Source organism: Barbatula barbatula, assembly GCF_947034865.1.
Source record: "Barbatula barbatula genome assembly, chromosome: 5".
Classification (NCBI taxonomy): Eukaryota; Metazoa; Chordata; class Actinopteri; order Cypriniformes; family Nemacheilidae; genus Barbatula; species Barbatula barbatula.
Genome location: NC_136769.1, coordinates 16,439,224 through 16,465,444, shown reverse-complemented (window position 1 = coordinate 16,465,444; position 26,221 = coordinate 16,439,224). Strand labels below are relative to the sequence as shown.

General features: G+C 38.8%; 1 protein-coding gene across 5 annotated transcripts in view; it reads right to left on the bottom strand.

Moving 5' to 3' along the window:
* The window catches only part of card11 (caspase recruitment domain family, member 11), a 28,953-nt gene extending 3,337 nt beyond the window's left edge, over positions 1–25,616 (bottom strand). For 2 of the 5 annotated variants that reach the window (XR_013786612.1, XM_079455716.1), the window contains exons 1-22: positions 25,464–25,616; positions 13,317–13,532; positions 12,190–12,327; positions 10,874–11,199; positions 10,581–10,760; positions 10,308–10,454; positions 8,578–8,703; positions 8,296–8,490; positions 8,014–8,163; positions 7,864–7,915; positions 7,633–7,754; positions 7,440–7,543; positions 7,188–7,240; positions 6,959–7,094; positions 5,734–5,932; positions 5,528–5,654; positions 4,962–5,202; positions 4,696–4,780; positions 1,338–1,433; positions 1,130–1,250; positions 826–1,005; positions 286–410 (exon numbers count right to left, since the gene is read on the bottom strand). Coding sequence is in view for 4 of the 5 variants with exons in the window: in XM_079455716.1 (XP_079311842.1) it covers positions 286–410; positions 826–1,005; positions 1,130–1,250; positions 1,338–1,433; positions 4,696–4,780; positions 4,962–5,202; positions 5,528–5,654; positions 5,734–5,932; positions 6,959–7,094; positions 7,188–7,240; positions 7,440–7,543; positions 7,633–7,754; positions 7,864–7,915; positions 8,014–8,163; positions 8,296–8,490; positions 8,578–8,703; positions 10,308–10,454; positions 10,581–10,760; positions 10,874–11,199; positions 12,190–12,327; positions 13,317–13,518 (3,105 nt within the window). In the remaining variant the exon portion in view is untranslated. Of the gene's footprint in view, positions 1–285; positions 411–825; positions 1,006–1,129; positions 1,251–1,337; positions 1,434–4,695; positions 4,781–4,961; positions 5,203–5,527; positions 5,655–5,733; positions 5,933–6,958; positions 7,095–7,187; positions 7,241–7,439; positions 7,544–7,632; positions 7,755–7,863; positions 7,916–8,001; positions 8,164–8,271; positions 8,491–8,577; positions 8,704–10,307; positions 10,455–10,580; positions 10,761–10,873; positions 11,200–12,189; positions 12,328–13,316; positions 13,533–25,463 lie in introns of all 5 variants that reach the window. The other 3 variants (XM_079455713.1, XM_079455714.1, XM_079455715.1) reach the window with 3 other exon arrangements.
* Between the last annotated feature and the right edge of the window lie 605 nt (positions 25,617–26,221).

Sequence of the window (26,221 nt, the reverse complement as noted above, 5' to 3'; positions counted from 1 at the left end):
AGACAGATTTGGAACAACAAGACAGAATTGACATTTTTGGGTGAACTGTTCCTTTAACACATGGTTTGAACTTATGTTAGTGTGAAGGCGTCGCTGGAAAGGGTTAAGCTCTTACAGTACAAAGAGGAAGCACTTCTAAATGAGTTTCGATACTTCTTGGCATAGCAGCGAATACATCAAATCTGACAACCCTCCCGAGTAAGCAGAAGAAATGACAGCACTTAAGAGCAAAAACATAATTTAGCTATTATTAAATTCTTTTGAAAAGAACATTTATAACTGTACCTTGCAAGCAACCGCTTCAATATTTTCTGGGGTGACGCATTCAAATGTACCCGTTTGCTTTTCTTTGGAATAAATGATGGGCTCTATCTTCTGTCTCATGAGGAATTCATCTTTTGTCAGAATGTCTGGAAAGAAGAATTGATAGTGCTTGGTTCAAGCCAAACAATGCTTACGTACAGTGATGAGAACCATGAGGAATTGATGATTCTGAAGTTAACCTTCCATTTATTATTGAAAAAAACTCTGTAACCAGTTAAGTATTAGAAAGATCTGCTGACTAATAATTGAAGGCACATTTCACATAATTCGGTAATGCAAACGTTCATGAAAATCATACTGTTACATTTGTTTACCAATGCACTTCCTGTTTCCTAACTCCTATCCTTTATTAAGGTATATTACAGTACATATTTCCCACAAGTCTGTATTTAAACAGACTGAGTGGGTCGCTGTCTGTGACATAACAGATGACCTCACAGAACAACATCTACATGTATACTATATACATGCAACACAAAGTTTAACATGAACTGCTGTTACCTGGTTTGCAGATGTTGAATTCCATAGCACCTCCAAGATTAAGAAACTTATGGACGATGGTCTTGGCCAAGATGTTGGGAGTGAAGAAGACGGGCCTTTTGCGCTGGCATACGTGTGGGGTCACTAAACTGTACGGTATGAGGTTCAAGCTCTTATTCAAGTCGCTCTCTGGGTCCGAGTCTGAAAGAACAGAGCCAGCTCATCGATCAGCTGTTTAACTCTATATGTCAAATGTAATTCGTCTTTTAGCACTTTCATTCACCGCAAAGAGTTCCCAGAAATACATGAGGGCGGTGGTTCTTACCTTCAGGCCTCAGCGTTTCAAAACCTGGTCTGGAGACTGATGATGGATTTCCTCCATTGACAATACGGACACGCTCGCTGCTGTTCATCCTCTTGTACTTGTTATCAGCCCTGCTGACAAACTGACACCAGAGATCTCTATTAATCTCAGCAGGGTTCCAGCCGCAGGAGCGCTGAGGTGCTGTGAGAAACTCTGAGAGATGTGTTACCTGTAATATCTGACAGATGAAGATGCTGGCTCTGGACAGCCGGGGACTGGACTTGGGGTCCAGTGATGGTGTGGGTTCCTCAGGCTGGAGAGTGCTCTGTGTGAAGCAAGAGGAAGAGAGATGATCATTAAACACACTTTTGAAGTCAAATCATGATGTAGACTGACATTAAATATGCAAAACACCCTTTTGTGATCTTCATTACGGACTGTACTGTCAGTATAAGTGGACGTAAAAACGGAAACTTTGTATTCTGAATGTTCCCTTGCTTTAATAACCACTTTATTTTACATCCAAACATTTTCTTAAATGTTCTAAAATGTAAAAAAAATGATATACAGCAATGGAAAAAAATTTATTTCAGCTTTTCTGAGTTGACTATGTGTTTAGGTAAACTGATTCTTTTTATTTAATTCTGTGAACTACTAACAGTAATTCTACCAGATTTAAAATAAAAATAATCTGTTTCTATTTGCATTTATTTGCAGAAAATGAAAAATACTAATACTAATATAAATACTAATATAATTGATGAATAATTGAATATCTGAAATGGTCTCTTTAATTTTACTGCGGCTGTATATAAAATAAAAACTGTTTGACTATTGTCTGTGAACACTTAGGGGTGGGCGATATGGACAAAAAATTATATCTAGATATTTTTGGCAATTTTAACGATAACGATAATTAGACGATATCCATTAAAAATGTGTTTTTAAAAGTCTGAGTTATTTAATCACTGATGATAATAATGGGCACAATGTTGAATGAAAACAGTGCTTATTTATTTTCTTTAACATGTAAGTATTCAAGTAAAAACAATTCAAAGACATACATAATACTAATTGAATTAGTGTAAGAACATCGAACTCTGAGTAAACATTCAGTCGTACACATCTGCTGTAATGTAAATTGTACAGCATACAAGCAAGATGAAATTATAATATATGATAGAAGTTGGGGAGGGCAGTTGAGCTGAAATAATTTCGACTTGGCACTTTCCCCACCTACTGAATCGGCAGCATTTATTTTGCTATAAACTTGGTGATAGCATTTGTAATGTCTTGCCACTGTTGCTTTTCTTATCGTAAGGCACATTTCCGCTAAACGACTCCGCTAAAGTTTGCTGCGTATGTTGTGCAGCAGGTACCTAAGCCGATGTCGACTTTTCTCGGGCAGCGGAGTCTCTGAACTTTTCATACTCTTGGTATTCCTTACTATGGTTGGTCGTCAAGCTGCTTTTAACAGCAACATGTTTCCTACACACTTTGCAGAGTGCCGTCTTTTGCGCACATCAGTTTTCTCAAAACCGAACCACTTCGATGCAAGTGAGGTTGAGCCACGTTTAGCAACTAAGTCATCTGAAGTAGATTGCGAGGCTCTGGGTGTCTGCATGTTGTCTCCTTCTGTCAAATGTTTAGCATAACCACATTCGTTAACCGGTGTTGAACATGCGTGCGGCCACGCGCTAACCTATAAGAGAGATGACGACGTGTATGCATACAACAGCAATCACGTGACGCCCTGCTGCAGCCTCTGAATGTGTGGAGTTTTAATGCGTGTTTTGGAGTGATATTAAAATACTCGATAATGAGAATTTGCACATCGTTAACACAACAATCCCGATATTATCGCAGACGATATATATCACCCACCCCTAGTGAACACCTCTTGATATTTAAACCTATATGACTTTCTTCAGGAAAACACAAAAGATGATGTTTCAAAGAATGTCGGTAAGCAAAAAGCATTGGTCCCCTTTGACTTCTATTGTATGGACACAAGACCAATGCAAGTCAATGGGGACCAACTGTTACCAACATTCTTCAAAATATCTTCTTTTGTGTTCTTCAGAAGAAAGAAAGTCATACAGGTTTGAAATGACAAGAGGGAGGAACGTCTGGTAAACACACGGGCTAAAGGCGGCGTTAGAATCTGTCAGGCGGCGCACCATTATTAACTTCTCTACAAGATTATGCCAGGAAGCACATTTTGTCTAGCACTTCAACAAGTTAAATACAGGCTTAAATCAATGCAAAGAGTAGTGAAAATAGGAAGCGCATTGTAGACCTGCTTCGAGCGGGAGCTCTTAAAGGGGAAGTTCACCCAAACATCAACTTTGTGTGATTTAAACATAGACAGCATGGTGTCAGTTTTTGCCAAGGTTCAAAAAAGTACTAAAGACATCGCTAAATTGGTCCATTTTACGTGCATAGTGGCTCAGTTGATTTATTTTACTAGTGACGAGAATGCTTTATGTGCAAGGAACAAACCAAAATATCGACTTTAATCGATATATTCACGAGAGCACTTCTTCTTCGTCATCTCGGACTAGAGCACTTTGACGTGCGTCTTCATGTAAACACAGTGTTGCGCTTCCGACTTGTGAGTCAGAGCGCCGGCGGAGTCCAATGGGGCGAGCCCCATGTGGTGTTCAGTGCACAAACCTAATACGCCTGCGTCAAAGTGCTCTCGTCTAAGAAGACTACGAAGAAGTGCTCTCATGAACGCGCGCCATACACTGACAAGTCAGAGGAGAATATATAGATTAAAGTCAGTATTTTGGTTTGCTTGTCGCTTCAAAAACATAAACTGAGCTACTATGCGCGGATGGACCCTGACACTATGATGTCTATAAGGAAGCCTGGAATTCTCTTGGATTTCACCTAAATATCTTTATTTGTGCTGCGAAAAGACGCAGGATGTTCTCTAAACATGATTAATGTCATGTGAGTAAATGGGTGAGAAAAATCACACAAAATTGATCCTTGGGGGAACGTCCCCTTTAAAGGGGCCGCCTTCTTAAACATGCTGACTCCTGTTACTACTGTAGTAAGTGTTTGAGAACTTAATATTTATTTTCTTTATATTCCCTAACTGTTAGACAGGTAGGAAGGGCACACTTATTATAATTGGTTTGGTTAGTAGAAAAAATGATATATTCAATAAAGACATCAGTTGCAAAGCCAACAATGTAAGAATGTTGACTTTCATCCACAAAATGAGGCTTTTAAAGAAATTTGTTGTCTACATTAATTAGTTTTTCTGAATAGTTAGTAAAAAGATTAATCGAAAGCACTAAAATAAAGGGTGCGATTAATCGCAATTAATGTTTTTAATCTATTGACAGCCCTAATATATTTTTTCTTTCTAAAAGCACATCCCTAACTGTCACATCCACAAATGTCCATATTCTACACCAATGAGCACATATTACTAATAAATACATATTCTTTGTAAAGAATATATTTCACGTTTTGACTGCAAATGTCACATCCATAACTTTGGAATTATGGACCAAACTATTAACCTGCATTCGGTCTCTACCCAGAATTGTTAATGATGTAATGGAACTGACCCGCAGCCCACGGAGAGCATCGATTTCCTCTCGACCTCCTCGACACATCAGCTTCTGTATCTTCACCAGGAGAAGCTGCTGGGCTCTGGGGAGAAGGTGACGGTCAAGTTTACTTAACAGCTTTTTATGAAAACTGATAGACATACAGTAAACACCCACACGCTCACCTCCACACTCACAAATAACCTGACAGAGCTGTTAATACATGCCAAAGCGCTGCTCATTGAAAACTATAGTGTTGCAAGTTGCTCTAGTCTTTTTTTTACCTGGAATAACTTGGTATAGTACCCCTCTCCAGGTCCTTGTTGGTGAAATAGTCTACACGGGCACACAGCCACTCGCACTTGCTCTGGTGCATGGTGTCCAACACGTGAAGAACCTCATCGCAACGAACGTTCAAAGAGCAGCTGTCCAGCTGGCTGGAGATGTTCAGATTGAGACGGATGTAGAAGGAGTCTCCCGACACCACCGTGCCATCATCAATATCCTTCTGCAGTCGCCTGTAGCCTGGAAATAAAATAGCAGGGTCAGAGACCTTCAGTGACCCACTAAATAGGACATAGGAGCCGAAAGGGTGCTGTTCTTTTCACAGCCGAGACTTCAATGGCCGTCTAAGGCATCGTGGCTATGGTACTGGATACAGTCCAGCCGAGTGAAATCTTTGTGAAAGAGAGAGAGACACGGTCTCAGGCCTGGAGATAGACACTCTCACTCCAAACAGACGATCAGAACATTGATTCAGACAGTCCCGTGGGCTAAAAGACCAAAGCCCAGTTTTTCTTTAGAGCTTAATAATAAATCTCTTCCTTGAAGCCCCTTTCTATGTACTCACCATCAAAGTTGAACTTGTAATGGAGATGCACTTGTCCGGAACATCTCTGCAGGGTCCAGTGGGCTTCCTCCTTGGTGCATGTGTCTAAAGCCACGTTCTGGGCTTCTCCATGCACACTGCCTTCCAGCTAGAGGAGAATCAAACCAAAATGATCAGGTGTTTTTTGCTTATTTTGATTGTGGAACACATACAGGATCCAGCCTCACCATTAAAAGATGGTGGCCGACTTGAACACCGGCCCGATCTGCATTAGAGCCAGGCTGGACAAAGTTGACAAAGATGCCACTATCGTTTCCACCAATCAGATCGATTTGTGTTAGAAGGTTTTCTCCTGAGAGAGAGAGGCTCTGCACAGGCCGCAATGAGTTGCGTGGAGGACCTGAAGTCAAGGAAGGACGAAACGGTCTGGAGAAAGAAAATGAACACAGTTATAGAAATATTATCAAAAGGGAAAATGGAACTTAAGAAATAATATACAACAAAAGATTCAGTCATGAGGACTTTTTATGGTCCTGTATTTGAGGTTTATAGAAATGTGTGACGATTGTTTAAAGGGATACTGTCATCACTTACTCACCTTCCAGTTGTTCCAAATCTGTATACATTTCTTTGTTCTGATAAACACAGAGAAAGATATTTGGAAGAAAGCTTGTAACCAAACAGATCTTGCCCCCCATAGTAGGAAAAGTTACTTTATGTTTTTTCTTTTGCTCTGTTGAACACAAAAAAACGTTTTTTGAAGAATGTAGGACATCAAGCAGTTCTGGGGCACTTTTGACTACCATCGTATTGTATTTTTTCCTATTATGGTAGTCAATGGGAAGTGAGATCTGTTTGGTAACAAGCATTCTACCAAATATCTTTCTCTGCGTTCATCACATAGACTGTATAAAAGATGGACAGCGTGATGCCGCTTTTAATGAATTGAGCGTAAATCGTCTGACGATGGGCCCTGACATGTTACGCAAGAATGTCAGTTGAGACATACCGATTGATGTCGTCAATCGTAAACAAACAAATCAACTTATAACTTACTAAATACAAACATATTAAAAAAACAAACACTAGGACTAGGTAGAGATACATCAAAGTGATAAAAACTGACAGATAACAGAAAACGTCTTTGGAAAAAATATATTTGAAGTGTAATTGGATTTTATAGTTTGGCTCCTGTCCTATTCTCTACAGGAAGAAGGCGGGGTTTATGGCCTGTACTGCAACCAGCCACCAGGAAAAAATCTAAGAGCCCACAGCTTCTATTTTCAGAACCCTGTACCCCTGGTTCATCAGAACAAAGAAATGTATACAGATTTGGAACAAGTCAGAAAAGGTGAGTAAATGGTGACAGAGTTTTCATTTTTAGGTGAACTTTTCAGATTTTCTTCTCCTCTCAACAACATACTGTCGGCATAAAGAATATAGGACCAAAACCTCTCTAAAGAGAATTTCCTGAAGATGTTATTGACTTGCTCCAGATCATAGCAGTCTATTGTCTCAGACTGGTGGGATGAGGATGATGAGTGGATGGACGAAGGCCCGTAGAAGGACATTTCTAAATCATGGTCATCTAAAGCAAACAATCAGACAAGTCTTATGAACACACTTTACATGCATGAATCAGATACAGAGTGGGTGAAATAAGCCGTTTGCGTGTTTATACCCATATCTGCATTGTCTCCGCTGTCTGTATCTGCAGTGTCTGAAAGAGGAACACTACAAAAAAAGGACATAACAATTACAAGCCTTTAAAGTAAATGACCTGAGAAGTTAAATTGTCAGATCATGTTTTTTCACCACTGTCTTACCACAAACGCCATTGTTAAACTATGCAAATACTAGTATAAATGTAGAATCACTTTGCACTTTCACTTTGTTCTACGTGTACATCATACAGAGCTGTGTTTTTCATTACCACTTGAACTGAGAGCTTGGACTCTCCTTGATCCTTCTGACAATAGAGTGATGGTCCGGAGGCTCAGGTGCGGTGGACAATATGCTGTCATTACGGCAACGCAGCTAAGAGACGAACGCACAAACAAAACGTTTGTCAACACATTAAGGCTGCATGGAGAGGTAAGCAAATGAGATGAAAATGAACAGAATACATTTTTATTGAAGATTTCTCCAAAGTAACTGAGTGTGACAGGAGAACTGATGATGCTATTGGCAGGACTTGTGTTGTCAGTGACCACAGGTTCTGTATGATCTCCATTGGTGACGGGCACTGCTGTATAATTTAAGACGGACGAGAAAGAATACCTGAGTTGAAAGCATGTGATATGCGCTATATTTGCAGCAAACAGTTGTGGCTGTCAGAGCTCTTACGAATATTTTACCTGGGAACTGCGGATATTTTGGTGCTGTAATTGGAGATTTTGTTATGCCAGCCTAAAACAAATAGGAATGAGAATGTCACATTGGTAAAAGACCTGAATGTTATGCAATATAAAGTATGCGATATAAAGTGGTTTTACATTTTGGCTCACTTTTTTGATGTTATATCTACGTATGAATTTAACGTGTTCTTGATCATCGACAGGTTCTTCTCCAGAATCCTCTGAAGGTCCTCCGGTGTTTTGGTCAGACTGGGCAAAGTGCTGAGCTATGTTCAGTGGAGTAATGTCTCGTGGCAAACTCTGAAAGAAAAACATTTGTATTATGTAGAAAAAAGGAATCTTATTGATTTGAATAATACACAATGCTGGGTTATTTTCAACCCAACGTTGGGTCAAAAAGGGACTCACCCAGTCGGTTTGACATTTTCTCACCTGATCCAGTCCATTATCCTTAGACATGCGTCTCAGTTTGCACTCCAGGTTGACTATATGCGCTTCTTTTCTTACAATCTTGATTTGAAGCTCATCGCTCTTTTCCTCCAGCTCCCGTATTTGCTTGCGATACTTGTCTTTATCGATCAGACACTGGGACACGAGGTGCTGAGCATCATCTCTTGATTTAAAGGCCTGTGAGATTATACACAGATTATATCAGCAGTCTATTATATATTCAGAAAGTAAACACATCTAAGAGCTGGAACATTAGAGACGGACCTGGTCGCGTTCGCGTTCCACCTCTTCAAGCTGCACCATGATGGTATTCATGCGGTTCTTGTACATTTCACAGTCCTTCGCCAGAGTGGAGCACTTCAGTTCAAGGTCTTCCTTCTCTTCCAGGTACTGTGCATTAGATGAAACATTTCTCTTATAAACCATTTTCATTTAAAGATCTGAATAGAGCACTATTCAATATCGTCTTGCTTGACCCTGAGAGGTGAACAGTTGAAAGATTTGAAGGCTAAAACTTTTTTCCGCACTTTATTAATACTCACCCATCAGACCATCATTTCACACTAGGCAGTTTATGACAGAAACAGTTTGTCACAGCTACAATCTCCATCATTACAGTGAAAATGAATGCAATGCGGTGAATGTGTATCTTCCATATAGCCAAACTGTTTCAATGCTTCGGGTCAAAAAAAAAGGAGCATAAACCCAGTGAGAGATGTTTCTAACCTAGTGAGAGAAACTAACATAGTTTCTGGAGAAAACTCTTTCCCCACCCAAAACATAATCTTAAATAAAACTAACTCATAAAATCATAGGAACTGATTGGGGAAAAGGGGTCGTTTCTTTTAAACTCCAAATAGCAATCCAGTTTAGACTGGTTTACAAATGTTTTTCTTTTTTAAACCGTTGTTTTTTTGTAGTGTTTATTTCGTGTTAACAATACAAGAGCTGTTGGTTGCCAGAGATGGCGAAATGAAATGCAATTGTAATGGTGAACTAATTTCCTTTAAAATGCACATTATTCAAGAAGTGAAACCTTCAAAAGAGGGCTCCGATAAGACGCCACCGCTGACCCCTCCTCTTCCTGTCTTACTCTGAATTCTGACACATTCAGCCAGTTCTCAGATGCAATGCTAATTAAAGATGCAGCACATTGCAGAAGAGCCGAGTCCTCATCAGCCTCTGTCACTTCTCCTTCATGTGTGACAAGAGAAAAAAACCTCTGCCTACACTTCATTATTTCAAATAATGAATTAAAACTCTTGTTCTGTGACCATGCCCTTAAAGATCTGTGATCATCTTGAATAAAGCATGTCTATTTTGAGGTTACTAAAAAAGATTACAATCTGACATTAAAGGGGTCAAATGGCGCTGTGTCTTTGCTGTGTTATAAGTTACCCATGCATGTTTTAGACACGAAAATGAGCTAAATTTAAACTATTGGAACAAAACACTTTCTATCTAAAAGCGAATACTCACCCAGACCTGCATGAAACACCCCCACAAATCAACGTCAGTTCGTGGTATGACTTGGCTAAGAACGCCCAAATGTAAACGCAAGTAAGGTGGGCGAACCTGTCAGTACAGTTGCTTTGGAACCTGATGTACCAAATATGTTAAGAGGCATTACATTTCTGTCACACGCTTGCAGTATTCGACCAAATACTACACACTGGTTAACTGGTCACTCATAGCACACCTCGCTTTTCAGAGCGATGAGCTTTGTAATAAATCCTTGCGTTTCAGAGAGGCGGGGAAAAGACAAACATGCACGGTATGTGGAAAATACAGCACAATTTTTAACCTTAAATCGTGTATACACATTGCATTACATCTAAAACAAACCATAATATTTGTTTTAGCCGTGTCATATGACCCCTTTAATACAGTAATTGGCCAACAAACTGACGCGCTTTTTCCAATAGCTTCCAGACAGCATCTTCTGGCATCACAGAGTAAACTGACAAAATAAAATATATAATTCAGGTCCTAACCTTGTCCCTGAGCTCTTCGGCCTGTCGAACCTCTTCATGCAGGTTATACAGCCTGTTTACCAGCTCCTGCCGGTCCTCCAGAGCCTCCTGTCGATCGTGTTCCAGGATATCCAAGATAGCCTTGTCCGAATCAGGCAGAGGCCCTGGCTACGCATGAATAAAAACACCACAAGCATTCAAAACAAACTTGACGTCTCTCACATTTATTGACCTCTTCCAACCGTTTGCTTTTCACTGTCAGTCATATCCTGCGAGGTACAAAGTGGTATTCACCTGTATGATGGACTGTAGCTCCTGGAGTTTGATCTTCAAGACCTCATTCTCTCGCTCCAGCTCGAATATCTGCTCTTTTCGTGGCCGGTTCTCGATATCGTTCTTGAGTTTCAGAGACTGTCTCCTCTCCATTTTGCACTCCTCTTCAACCTTGTTGAGTTTGTGTTTCAGCTGGTCAATCTGGAGGAAACAGTGGGACACCGAGCAGCATTTGTATTCAACAATTAAATCTCTTTCCAAATTCACAAAATATCTGTACAATCTGCCAATCAATCTTGCAGAAGCTCTCAGACCTCTAGCTGCAGGTCTCGACTCCTCATGACGGCCATATTCTTTTCCTCGCTGAGCTGGGCGTACCGCATGGCCAGCTGATAGTTGTCATCTTTCACCTTCATGAGTTCATCGTTGTAGTTATTCCGCTCTTCTTTCATTTTATTGTAGCGCTCCTGGAATGTAAGCAGCTCCTGGTTGGCCAGCTTTAGTTTCTTGTGCTCGTCCTCTAGCGTGCGACATTTGGTCATGTAGTCCACTCGCTGCACATCTTTAGCCTTGGACTGATGCTGCAGCTTTATGACTTCATTCATTAAAAACTGAATGAGCCCTTCTTGACCCTCTTCCACTGCATAAACAATGGCACATTTCAATACTAGAGCTTCATGAATATTTTAAATCAGGTTTCATTTTGATATTTTTAGCTTTCTGTTTAATTTACAATCAAATTTTGTTACCTGCTCTTGTTTTGTTGCTTTATAAGTTGAATTTATTTTAATTTCAATTTAATTTTAGATTTTATTCATTTTCAGTTTATATTTTTAGTGCCTTTAAATAAATACTTTTTTCTTGTTTATTGCTGAGGCAACATTTCTGGTATTTGTTTGTTTTATCAAATAATATTAAGGTCAATATATTTATTTGACTTCAATAAGTGCTGTCAAATCAATTAATCACAATTAATCAATTCCATAATAAATGTTTGTGTTTATATAATATATGTGTGTGTGGCATGTTTATTTATATAAATACACCAACATACATCTATATATTCAATTATGGAAATATAAGTAATATATATTTATACATAAAGCAAACTACATTTAAATATAAATGGATATATATTTATCTACATATTTATTTATTTATATATATATTTATATATATATATATATGTGTGTGTGTGCATTTGTATATACAAACATATAAATATACATGACCCACATATATTAATATAAACTCAAATATTTATTTTGGAATCGATTAATCGATTTGAATCACTCATTTCAATGAACAGAAATGTTTTAATAGTTTTAGTAAACGTTAATAGCTTTAGTCAATACCACACAAAAACACAAAATACCAAGTGATAAACATGTTTTTTAACATGGTGCCATGTTTTGGACAGTATTAATATACCATAGTCATTTTGTTTTTTTTAATTAAATTATTTTGTTGTTATAGCTGGTATTACCATTTGATACCATGGTACAACCACATTTATACAAGAGTGCTGCACCAATATAAAAGGGAATTTATGGTGAAAGGCAACAAACATTGTAAAGTTGTGGTCGTAGGTCATTTATACGGGTGGCATTTTAATTTAAAAGTGTCTCACCGACTATAGTGGAACATCTGCGGGTGGGTTCCTTCCCCGTAACGAGTTTGTAGAGGTCAGGGTAGTACAGTTCCAGACTCTCTAAAAACACCACATATCCTCGTTCCCCTTTCGTGTGCAGGATATCTAACAATCGACCTAAAATGTAAAAACAGAGCATTGATATCGTTGTACCTTAAACAAGTGCTGGCCATTTGTTTTATGCCTCTAAAGACATGTTCAGGACCATGATGTGGAGTCAACAAACTCTTTAACCGGACCCAGTTCATTCGGCTACCACTTGATGTGAACCAAAAATGAAAACAATTGTATTGTGTCTAGCAATAGAATGGAACTTTGATAAAGCGCTGCATTGTGTTTTAACTCATTAGAAAAAGTCCCATCAAAAAAAGTACACGAAAAATCATCTTTGTTATGTACCAGACTGCCAGTCCCAGGCGGAAAAAGAATCATTAGGGGGCTATGAAAATCCCAGCCGTGGTAAACAAGCTTTTGATGTGCTGCTTTGTGACAAACAAACAGCGCAGAGTTTAGCAAGCTGCCTAGAAATCCTTGTCATCCATTCTGCCTGTGGCCATTGAGAAGTTGAAAAATGGCATGGAGGTTCAGGAAGGAGTCGTTGGGAAAGAAAAACTACAGCGGTGGCTCACAGGATAAAAAGCATCCATTCATCATGCCATTTCACTACTGGAAAAACACAGCGAACGATGGGACGACCAAGTAACTGATTGATGATGTGATTTGCATGTAAATGTTTTCAGCGTGAAATTTACATTTTCATATTCCACCGTGTTTAATATTTTTGTCACTCGCATGTATGAATGTTGATGCCCAGACAATTCGATTTATAGATAAAAGCAGCCTTGGACAGATCTTATAACAACATTAACAACGCTATATTTTATGCTTAGCGCTGAAGGGTGACATTTCTGCGCTAAGTGCACCATCAAATGCGATTGCAAAAAACGGTTCCGGAAAGGTTTCCTGAACACTCTTCCATCCTCCATTGGTTGGACAAACAGAAAGTTTCGAACGAAAAATCTTCACACATCAGATTTAAGCCATCAAAGATGCAAAACGCCCACCAGACATAAACAAAAACACACACAACACACAGAGAACAGCACCTGCTCTGTTGGCTTTGGATTCCAGCAGGCGAGAGTTTAGCACCTCATCTTCGTCCTGCTCATCGATGACCTTGCATTGGCGCAGGTATGAGGTCAGCTTGTTTGGGTTGATGAAGCGGCATAGGATGTACCGGTTTTTCTCGGCGTTCTCCCACGATGCCACCCCAAAGTCCTGTAAATTCACTGAGCCTCCGTTCTCCATACCTGCAGAGGCCTCTGACAGATGAATGAAGAATCATTAACGGTATCTCAACACTCTTCTTCCATCCATGACATCAATGAAACATCAGATTCAACCCCGCCTCCCAAAAAAACCTATGTATATTCATTCAGCTATAAAACTTTAAATTGCTTTCTTAACCTGTCGTCTGACACTGTTAACACCAGCAAAGTTCATTATAGTTCATTTAAATACAACAAGATACAATATGCACCATAATGTGTTGTCAATGACACTTGAATATGACACTTGAATATCACTGCTGTCCTTTTTGAAACCTTGTATCTCCATATTTGGTGATTTTATCTTTATCAATAAATCATTATTGTTTTTCACCCATTATGTTTCTCGTTGAGTTTTGCATATATCGAACCAAAAAAAGTATTAAAAAGTGCTTGTCGTCTTCTACAACACAGTATTTAATCATTACAAAAGTTTTTCCTGAAAAACAGCACATTTGGACAAACTAGGCTTTGGAAGTACAGCGACCATGTAAATCATTTTTAAATGATAATGATTAACATTTGAAGAGCTGTGGAGTTCGACCTTTAATACCCATTAATGATTATTAATACTTTCCACAAAACCTCAGTGATAATATATAGTTTGTGCATTGATGGCTTGTAGCTGTGGTGGTGGATCTGTGACACGCTTTTCACTGTGGTATAACAAACAGCTTTGGTTTAGAGCACAGGGTAACCAGCTTTGTTTATAAGAACACAGGGTCATGCATTTGTGACAATCTTGTTCAGTATTTTGTCAGTGTGCATGTTTGTATTGCTCTTAGGGAATGTAAAACAAGATTATAACTTTTTACACAGGGCCCATTGGCTCCAATAGCACAAATGCCAGATTTGAATGAACCTAGAGTAGGTCCACTAAGGCACCTCTTGAGGTCGGGAAGAGCACCTTCCCTGAGCCCTGCCCCGCTCTCTCTCTTCCTCTCACTGGTGTGGCGCTTCCGTTGGAAACACTTTAAAAACAAGTACCTTTGCATGGTCGCCGGTAATATTTTTGGTCGCAACCATTTTAGGTGCAGTCTGGAGCACTGTTACACATGCTGTATACCAGCGGTTCTCAACGGGGGGGGGGGGGGCAGCTGACTTCCAAGGGGCTTTAGGATGACTAATAATATAAAATTGAATTATTTATAATTGAGACAAAATGAACATTGGCATATATTTTTTTACTAAAAAAAACAAGATATTTCTTATTATTTGTCCATTTTACATTGCATAAACACTTTTCCAGTTAACATCAAGCTCTGAAATATTTTATAGGTTAGGAAATTTGAGTTTTGGGGAATGGCGGGGGGTTTCGAAAATTGTTTGAATACAGTGGGGTCTTGGAGTCAAAACGGTTGAGAACCCCTGCTGTACACTGTAGTGACCTCTATGCGTGAAATGGTTAAGAAGCTATTTCTAATAGATCATGCGACTTGTTTATTTTAACCTATAGTGATGTGAGGTCTGTAACATTAACAGTACAGTTTTGGAATAACTTGAGGATGAGTAAAGGATGATAGAATTTTCATTCTTTGGGTGAAGTATCCCTTTAGATTTTGTGTTCTCTACAGCACTGGTAGAAGGAGATGATGTCTAAAAATGAGAATATCAACATTTCCTTAGAGAACTTTAAATGTTTCTCTAACTGCATCAAGGATGTTGGTTCTAACTAAACCTCTACGTCATGACAATTTAAAAAGTGTATTAAACTTTTCTAGGAGGAATCTTTCATGTCAACTTTAATAAGACACTAAAGGGTGTTTCTGTTTTTGTCCAGTCTGTTTTCTTACAACACAAAAACTATTTCTCACGCAAATTTTCCCCATTTTTAGTGGGTTGCGAATGTAAATGCTAATGTACAATAATGCGTTAATACAGGCTCTGTGTGACAAATTTCTCTGCATATATTTTATGACGGAGAGACGTGTCGAAGGTACAGCGGATGCCCTTCGGCTGCATAATACCAGCATTGTTTTTCAATGCTCTATGGGCGTTTGCAAATTGAATCAAACGCTACAACTGATATGCCTACACACGCTTTTGCATATTCCTGTCTATTTATCAAACCCGGTTCTGGACCGCAGATCCTCTCCCTGGTCTGCCTTTGTGCTTCTGCTGCCGCAGGCATGAGTGGGAACAGTGCAGAATGATCTAACTTCCCCATAAATGCAAGACAGGACACATCTGAAAAGAGTTCGCAGCGTGAGAGCCATGAGATGATTAATACCTTTATTCTATTACATTCAATGAATTTAGTTTTCCCTCTTTAACTTTGAAACTTAAGGTGTGTTTCATGGTCTTCACGTTAGCAAATTCCTTCTGATTTTCATCCGTCTCACTTAAAGCTAAGTATTGCATGGTTTCAAAAGACTTTTATACACCACAATATAAGTCACGTTAACTAATTTTATAATAAATTTATGGGGCTTTTCAGTTCTTTTTTAAGTCTAGGAGCCTCAGTCCCAATTCGCTGCTGTGTGCCAGATAACATCATATTGGGCTAAAACAATATAAGGATTCAAAAATGTTTAATTTACTGATCTTTTCCAGTAAGTATAACTATAAAATTTGGGAGATGTTATGCTGTCCATTCCATCCCATCCACCTCAGCACATACAGTACAGTCATTACCCATGTCTGACGTGAGGGCAGGACCAACCCTGACAAGCACTAACATCCTCTTCTGATGTTTACACATATTTGGAAATCAGAGAAACGAGTGGGAGAGAGCATCCGAGTAAAGCTCTGAAACACTTCATGCTCCCACAATCAAAACAGTCCTCCGCTGTGAGAATTGCTTATTGTTTGCATGACTACTGGAAACATACTACGGGTTTCTCCCCTCAGATTTTAGCACGCTGTTTTACTAACAGATATGGCATGATACCGTCATCCGTCACCATCAGCTTTGTGCTCAAGTCAGGACGTGACTCAGCCAAGTCACAATTCAACATCACCTGCAGAAGATCACATAAATACACATACGCCAACTCCACCTCCACCCTGACTTATACCTTGACCAGATTTCCTCTCCACTTATTTTGGAGTGAGTGTGTAAGAGTGCACTCTGCACTTCCTCATTTCACGAGCAGGTGTTTGACTCGGCCTCTTAAAAGTGACACTTTTGGAAGAAGTTGCATTTCTGTGGTGGGCATATTAAAGTTGCACAGCAGAAGTGATACTGATTTTGCCGTGCACATTTAAATACAGAGAACATCATAATCCCTATCTGTGTGCAACACATTTATAAAACACTTCACAATACGGTGTTTGCTAAGATTGTTTAATCATCCATGTACTAAAAATGTTTATTTCATGTTAATTTCGGCCTTTACTACATTTTTTAAAATCAAAAGTTGTATTAGTTAACTAAACTTGAACAATTCCATTGACATACCCCATTAGTTAAAGGGACAGTTCACCTTCAAAATGAAAATGTGTCATCATTTACTCATCCTCATTGTCATTTCAAACATATATGACTTTCTTTGTGAAAAATGTTTGTAAAAGAAAACCGTCGGTCCCCATTGACTTCCTTTCATTTTGTGTCCATAGAAGTTAATGGGGTCCAACAGTTTTTGGTTCCCAACCTTTTTGTGTTTTGCAGAAAAAAAATGACAACAGGGTGAGTAAATGATGACAGCATTTTTATTTTTGAAGGGGAAATTGTAAAGCGTAATTTTTTGTATTGCCGTTTATTTGCACACACCATCTGCATTGTTGTACAATTCGCTAAAGGAGAAGCCAATGCAAATCTGCTAAATATACAGACAAAGCATAGCCAAAAACGTATTGATGGACTCACTTTGTATGATGCAATTCATCATAATTTGATTATTTACTCCAGCCACAATTTATTTAAATACGTTTTATCAAAACTTTAAAAAAAAACTATGTTTTTCATGAGCAGCAGGCCAACAAGCTACACTATAAAAATATAGGTGCTTAAAAGTAGTGATGGGCTTTAAAGTATTTCATATTCGACATTCGCTGGGAATTATATATTTTTTTCGAAAATCACCCGCCTCCCTGCATGCACCCATATATGTTGCATGCCATATAGAAGAACCATTTTTGGTTCCACAAAGAACAATTCAGCCAAAGTTTCTTTAAAGAACCATCTCTTTCTTACTTTATTATAATCTGAAAACCATTTTTAACCACGTAGAAAAGAAAGGTTCCTCAGATGTTAAATATTCTTTATGAAACTGCATCTTAAGTGCAAAGTTTCGTGAATAGAGCACAAATCAATAATTACATAGAAAAGGATATGTTTGTGCTCAAATGACTAACAATTACCTAATTTATATACAGCACCTGGTTAAACGGGATTGCAAAAGGGTAAGTCAAAAACACCATCAGCGTGACAAAGTGCCAGAAATATTTAAAGACTTGCCCCGAGCATTAAAACCAAAATAATCGGCTACACATTTGTTTAGCGTTGCACTGTAATATCACTGGTGGACCCTGTACGCTTGTAAGTCTATGTGTCAAACCCAACTAGCGGAAGCCCTCACCACGTTCTCCCGCGGCTCCATACGATTTTAGAAAAAACCACAAACCCAAAGCAGATTCTCAGCCAATGGGCTGCAGCCCTGCTTCGTCAAGCTAGCACTTCAGGGGAACTGCACCGAGCTGTTTTGTGTGAAAGTGAAACAGGGTGAAGTGAGGCCCTGAGCCACTCTTCCACTGACTGAAATATTAAACTCTAAACATCGGGGTAAAAGGTCCATTTGAGTAAATTATGAAGGCGTACATGAGTAAAATATAAATAGATCTTTAGTAAGCTGAAATGTTTAATAAATGAATGACTCAGTCATGTGTTGTTGTACTGTAGTAACTAAAATGACTACTAGTGGGGCTACGTCACCACGCATCTTTTAATAGTTAGTACATACATAAAAGTTAGTCAACATTAACTCACCCAAATGTCATTTCAACTCTATATGACTTAAGTTTCACCTATCTGTTCATCACAAAAGGAATGCACAAAATGGTCTTTTCTACAACAAAGGTTAAGTGACAGTAAGGACAAAACTTCAAAAATACGTACCAATGCAAAAATGAGGAAGAGACTGAAATCTTCCCCTCCGTTATTTCATTCAGTACGTGCCACGCCAATTGCCGTCAGGGGCAGGTTTAACATTGACCGTAGGCGTAATTGGCAGGTTTTTGAAAAGAAATTTAAAATACAGAGTGACTGCAGTGGCGTGGAGAGTAAAGTGTGAGTAACTTCATTCATGTCGTCGTGGGTTCAGATCTGCTGTTTGCCAAACTTTTTCCCTATCATCAGATCGTAAAGTCATTTGTTTTCAATAAAATTATTAAAATATTTGAAAAGTGGCACTTACAGTTTTATATGTACCAAATATTAAGTGCTTAATTGCAGCGTGTTGCTATTTTCGTCCTTATTGTTCTCGATATGCAGTTGCCATCATCTACTGCAAGATTAATTACATTGTATCTGATAAAAATCTTAAATGTCTTCAATAATTGATCTTTGTAGTTTCATGAAATGTATAGTTCAAAACGAAATTTGAACGAAGTTCATAATGTATCTGAAGCCTATCTAGCAATGGTAATAAGTGAAAATTAAAAAAATATTTTCTTGATAAGTCATGTTTGTCATTAATTAGCAGGGGGTTCCCAAACGTTGAAGGCTTCCCAAGACTTGGAAGGCTCTGAAGACTGGGCGATATGGTCCTAAAACTCTATCACAATATTTTCCGGTATTCTTTGCGATAACTATACAAATGACAATATAACCAAAACAACATCCACCTCTGTTTTTTGTGATAGTAGTGATAGTAGCTGTATGTAGTCTAGAATCTCAGAAACACAAACATTAATCGAAAAATGTAAAATGTACCCTCAAACAGACTCCTAAAATATACCAACTACAGTATTTTTGTAAGTGTAAAATATAATGGTGACATTGGACTTCAAAAGGCTGTAGTAAAGAAATAAGTAAATTAGAACTAAAACTCCATATACACATCATATTATACCTAAACTGTTTATAGCCTATTGTGGGGTGGAAATGATTGCATCACGCTGTCAATCACTCTCTCCTGAACTGTGTGAACCTTCTCTTATCACATGTACTGTATCTGTCTATGACTCGCCCTACAGAAAGAGAATGCTTAATTGGCGTGCTGTCTGGGGAGTGGGCTCTGAGCTCGCCGGCTCATATGGAACCCGGAGCACTCTCCCCCTGGCAAGGCAAGTGCACCGAGCTTGGAAACAGGGGAGATGGCAGGTGTGGTGATAACTGATGAGGGACTGGTGAGGGAACATGGATGATGATGGGTGATGTAGTCCAAGGGGGAAAACTCTGGAAAGCAGGCATGGGGACAGACGCATTGTACCAAAAAATTTTGTTTACCTAATTAACCAACAAATATACAATGAACGCTTAATGGCAATGTCCTGTTCATAAAATCTTGTTAATGGTTTCATATTGGCTTCTGGTGACCCAGATAGCAGGCTTTACATCACAAAGACCATTTCAAATAAAAATGTGATGACAGACTGCACAGATGTTGACTACATATTGTAACAAATGCTGCTTGACCAGATCGATGACAGATACATGCGGTTTTCTTTCTAATCAATAATAAATCCATTGTTTGGCGAGTCGGCACATTCCAGCTTAGATGCAATCTATTGGAATCGGACACTAATACCACCAAACCCTAACAATTCAACCTTTGTCATAGGCCATACAATACACATGAACCTAAGTGCCAATCAGATTAACATTACAGAAATTTTTCGGCTCCAACCAAGCAGGTGTAGCGTGTGGTTGACATGGTTTGCTTTATCGTGTGCATTTGTGGAGTATATGCTCAATATATGCAGGGCTCGACATTAACGCTTGTCCGCTGGTCCTGCATGAGTGAATGTTTTGTATATGCAAGGGAGGGAGACTTTTACTTGCCCGACCAGACAAGTAACGTAACTTGAACAATAATAATAGTGCTACGAAAGATCGGTCTGTGCTAAGAATAATACGAATTGCATTGGACATAGCTGCGTGTTTGTGTGAATTGCGTTTGTCGTGGTTGTGCTTGTTTGTGTGTGTGTGACAATAATCATACCGCACTGCACTAGTCCATAATACTAGGAATCCAGTTATTTACATGCGTCAACTGGATGTTCTGCGTGAATGAGGTGCACAGATTAACATACTACACAAGTGATGGGCGAGGATTTGTCTGCGTCTGCACTGTATGAGGATATAAAACACATGAACTTAATCTCCACAGTTGGATTGAGAGTTTATTTTGCGAGCATTTTAAAGTTTTACTAAAGCTATCATCAGACACAATAAAACTCAAAAGTCCCATTAACCTGAACACTCTTAGACAAAAACATACTGTAGTATTTGCTAAAAGATATTGTAGTACACTTGTAGTAAATTCATAATCTGTAGTAAACACTGTAGCATACTGTAGTAAGGTTCAAAAACACAACAGTCTCTATGAATTTTGCTGCAGTTAGTAACACAATACTACAGTAATTAATGTGGACAAATATACGGTGCCTCTATTGTATAGTTGAAAAATTTAATACACAAAAAATTAAACTAATTTAGCTAAACAAAAACGTATATTGCCCTAATTCATCCATCTGTCCGTAAGATTAATGTTATTTGTCAGTTTCCTGTCTATTCATGTGATGAACTGCACTTTTTAATGATGGCAACAGATGTTTAATACTCACGCTACAACTGTTTGGCCTCTGTAGCACCAGTGCTATGTTAAAAAAAAGTTAACATACAGCCCTGACACAAATTATAATTACTGCTTGCCTTTGTGCTATAGCACTCATGGAGAGTATTAACACATTTAGGTGGCCCCAGCGGACACTTGCTTAAACACTCATAAGCAAACTTGTCCAATCAGGATACGAAACAATTATATTGACACTTCAGATGAAATATAATTTTTTTATCTTCGGACAAGTTGGACAAGTGAATGACCAATTTACTTGTCCTAATGACAACCACGTGACAATGCTTAATGTCAAGCCCTGATATGGTTGGTTTTCTTTGTGACACATTATTTTAGGTGTTAAAAATCAAATTATTTGAACAGGAAAATGCATTGTATTATTCACTATTAATAACACTGTAGTAATGTTGAAAATAAGCTATATGATCACAAAAAATTGTTTATGTATTTTTTTCCATTTTCAAATCAATACCTTTATATAACTGTACTCTAATAAGATGTGGTATCATACAATGCAAATTCTAATCTCAATAAGACAAACTAATTGTCGAAAATCTAAACGTTGTTGCTTTCATCAGATACATGAGTTAGAAAATAAAAACAAATTATGAAAATGACTTTCAGATGACATACTTCAGCAATTGAACAGAAGCTTTAAACAATTCCACTTTTATTTTCTGATGCAGCAGAACAGACCACCATAAATTATTTACTACTCAATATTTTGTACATATTCATCACATCATCATCTTATATGATTTCATGTTTTAATAATTATAGCCTACATAGCAATGCTGAATTATTGACCACGTTATCAAGAATTCTTCTCAAAACTCCAAATAACATAAAACAAAATGCAACAGCAATATTCAAGCTTGCTGATCCACATCCACAAGTGCTGTCCGTACGAATGGCCTCTTTGTCGCCATCTCTGTTTGTAATTGCTACTGCAGGTGTTGGCAGAGATATTTTCTTTACATGAGTTGTGATTCGGCACTGCTCAAGTGCGCGGATGAGTCTGATGTCTTGAGTGTGGCCTGTGACAGTGAACAGTGAGAATCTTCACTGTACATCAGTAGCACATAATAAAAATAACAGTTAACCCAAATAGTGCAAAACCGCCGTTTTGGCCAGGAGTCGTTTTGTAATTTCTAATGGAAACTCCCATAACGCCAAACGGACAGATGGTCCCCGAACGTGACCGCAGGTCTCAAATGCTGACAGGTACGGTCATATATTATTCTACACCAGAAGCAGAGCGGCTAGCCAAAGTAGAGTCTAAATCCTCAATCCTGATTCTGCTAGATTTATCTGCAGCGTTGAACACTGTCAATCACCTGATACTGCTGTCAACCCTGTCATCTTTAAGAATCTCAGGCACTCCTCTCCACTGATTCAAATCCTACCTATTTGGCAGATCATTCACGGTGTAATGGAGGGGCTCGCTGTCCACTGCCCAACATATGATCACTGGGGTCCCTTAGGGATCAGTTCTTGGACCGCTGCTTTTGTTAACCTACACAACATACTTGGGACCCATTATATGGGCACAAGGCTTCTCGTATCACTGTTATGCTGACGAAACCCGGATTTACATCTCATTTCACCCAGACGATACCACTGTAGCAGATCACATTACAGCCTGCCTAGAAGACATCTCAGCTTGGATGACACCTCAAGCTGAACCCGGCCAAGACAGAACTATCAATATTTCTGACACACCCCACAGTGCGACACAATCTCACCTTCCAACTTGGCAATACCACAATCACTCATATTTGATGAAGAGCTCTCCTTCAATGATAATATTGTAAAGACAACACAGTCATGTCGATATGCCTTATTCAACATTAGAAAGTTAGACCCTATCTCACTGAGCATGCGGCACAACTCCTTGTCCAGGCCCTGGTGATCTCAAGGTTGGACTACTGCAATGCTCTACTTGCTGGTCTTCCTGTCAAGGCTATAAACCACTCCAGCTGGTTCAGAATGCAGCAGCACGCCTTGTCTTCCAACAGCCCAAAAGGACTCATGTAACACCCTTTTTCATCTCTCTCCACTGGCTACCGGTTGAAGCCTGTATCAGATACAAGAACTAACCCTCTCTCTTTCTCTCAATAGGTATTGGTCTGGCTTTTGTTGAAACTAGTAACTTTGTATTAGCACCTATTGTATTATTGCTCCTGTATGACATATCGCTTATCGCTCCCTGAATTGGATAAAAGCGTTGGCTAAATTACTAAATGTACACCATACAACTATATACATAAACTATACCCAAACCCTTGAAATCATGTCCAGGAAATAAATCAGTAAATTTGAGTACCTTCACAAGCTTCACTTATCCCGTGTGTGTGCGCCACATGAAACACAGATGTGGGGAGGTAATTTCTAAATCACACGAGATCCCCAGATAATACAAATCCCATGCAAATAGGGCTTACGTAACATTTATCATAATGAACCTAACATAGAGAGGAAGAACAACCTATGAAACTGGGCACCCGTCTGTAACACAACAACTGCGCTACGGTTTTTGTGTTATCTTTTGAAATATAAAAATGTCTTACCTGTTCTGTTCAGAAGAAATAAATCCATGTCTGCCAATTTTAATTCTTGTTTTCTTTGTAAACTCTCATCAGTTCGTATTACTTGGTTTTCACAATTCAGCATAGTGCTGCTTGGTGTTTAAAAGTACTAAACGCCGCCATAAATAATACTCAATTTCTATGTACCGTACAATGCTACTACCCCTGCCACCCGCAGCATCCACGCGCGGGCTAGCAGCTGGGTCCTCTTCGTTCTGTTCACGAATGTGACGAAATAACATTCATGTACAGATGAAAGACACCAAATAACGATTTTTGGAAAATTACAAACCATTATTACAAGCTTTCCGTGGTAAATCCAGAAAGGGTAGTGACACAGTTATAAACACCGCTTTTCGTGCACTAACTTAATAATTGTTTTAGTTCATTTTTACTCAAAATAACTTGACCATAACTGAAAGGAGGGGTGTCCGATTTCTCTTAGCCATTGTTGATGTTCAAATCACCAAAACAAACACACCCCTAGCCCCATCTTTCGCTTGTGTAAGCGCTCGGCTCGACTTATGTCCGTCCTGTGCACCTTACTGCTGATTGGCTGAAGGTTATTATAGTACTCGGCCCGAGTTTAGTCAAACGAGCGTAATTCCTTTAGTAAACTGGGAGGTTATGAGACTTAATCGGAAGTTTTGGAAAACCGTCTTTATAAAACACTATGACACATGTATATTTCTCCCAGCTATAGGCATGGCACACACCAAACCTACTGGAGACATCCTACAACTACTATCTTTCCTGTAAAGCAAGCTGTGCTGAAATAAGCATGTCACGACACGATGCTTAATTTGATAGGGATAGATGAGGTCGATCTAGGGCAACTGGGGAACACGTAATGAATATTTGTCTGTTGTTCCATCCCTTAATCATCACATGACATCTACACACATGATGGGAAATTGTAAAAGCACACTGCAGGAGATACAAACACAGGTGTCTTAGTATGGCAGCAGAATAATACAATAAAGTCCATTTAGATCAAGTTTTGAGTCAGGGAAAGAAAAGACACAGGGATTGTGAAAAGGATCATCTACTTTGAATGACCGTCAAACTTTTCAACGTATGAAGAGCATGCAGTTAGTTGTTACCCATCACACCATACAGTTAGTTTACACACCATAAACAGCTAGATTAAACTCATTACGTTCTATTACGTGGTTATAAATTAACTGTTATGTCGCTAAAAAGTGACAAACTATTGATATACTGTATTTTCATTGCTGACAACAATTCATGGCAGTTCAATTTACGTTAACTTACATCACAGTACACGCACGCGACATCAGTTTTGTCCTGCGCATCGAAGTGTATCTTATTCCCGTGAACTGCTTTATAACAAAGCCATTTATGTGTCTAACCTTACATCACCAAGCGCTCAAATATAACAGCTTTACAACTTTTGTGAACTTTTGTGATATATCGACAAATAGCCTGATACACATCAATTCCCTAGATTGTGTCCGACGCGCGAGGTGTGTCGAAGTTCGCGATCAAGGTTTCGGCTCTCAAGTCGGGCAGAAATGTTCGTCTTGCCTCCATATTTACGTTTTCTTCCGCTTGACAAAAAGCTTAAAGTTGTTTACCTGTTTGAGAGCACTTTCCGGGGTTTAACAGGACGGGTCCATGGTTTCTTGAACTCGTCTGTGTTTCAAAAAGCTGAACTCTGTCGCAAGAACTCGCAAGACTAGCCGCATAATTTCACCTGCTGCTTCAATGAAGTTGTCAATCAAATCACTGGTGCGAAAAGTGGGCGGGGTTACTGAACTGCGTCGCTTTACACACACATAGCGTCAGACAGAGCTTGCGGCCACTCGACCACACCAATACTTTGTTAGTTGAAAGTTGAACAATACGTATAAATAGGTTACAACGTAAACTTTGCATTCTTAATTTACCACCCTTTCTAAAGAAATGGTTCCATTCCAAAATAAACATGTTGTTGACATGTCTGTCACTTCTTTTTACCAAACTCTCTTGCCAACATTGCTTTTTATGTGTTGGACAGAAAAACAAAACAATGGAAACATGCATTATTTCTTTGAAGTGGCATGTGCACTACACATGAGGCAAACAAACACATTGTTTATTTATTACAAGCAATAGGCTTAAGAATAGGCTACTTGACCTCACCTTTATATCCTATACCTATTGTATTCCAGCGTTAAAACTGGATAACTTTCTCATGTGGTCATTTTTATAGTACATTAAAATCACACATAAAAACTCATGCTTTTACGTGTGGCTATAATAAGATATGAGATATAATAGGCTATATTCAAGATAGATACTGATCTGGTCTGATCTTGGCCTGAGAAAAGAATTAAGTTGTATTACCACAAAT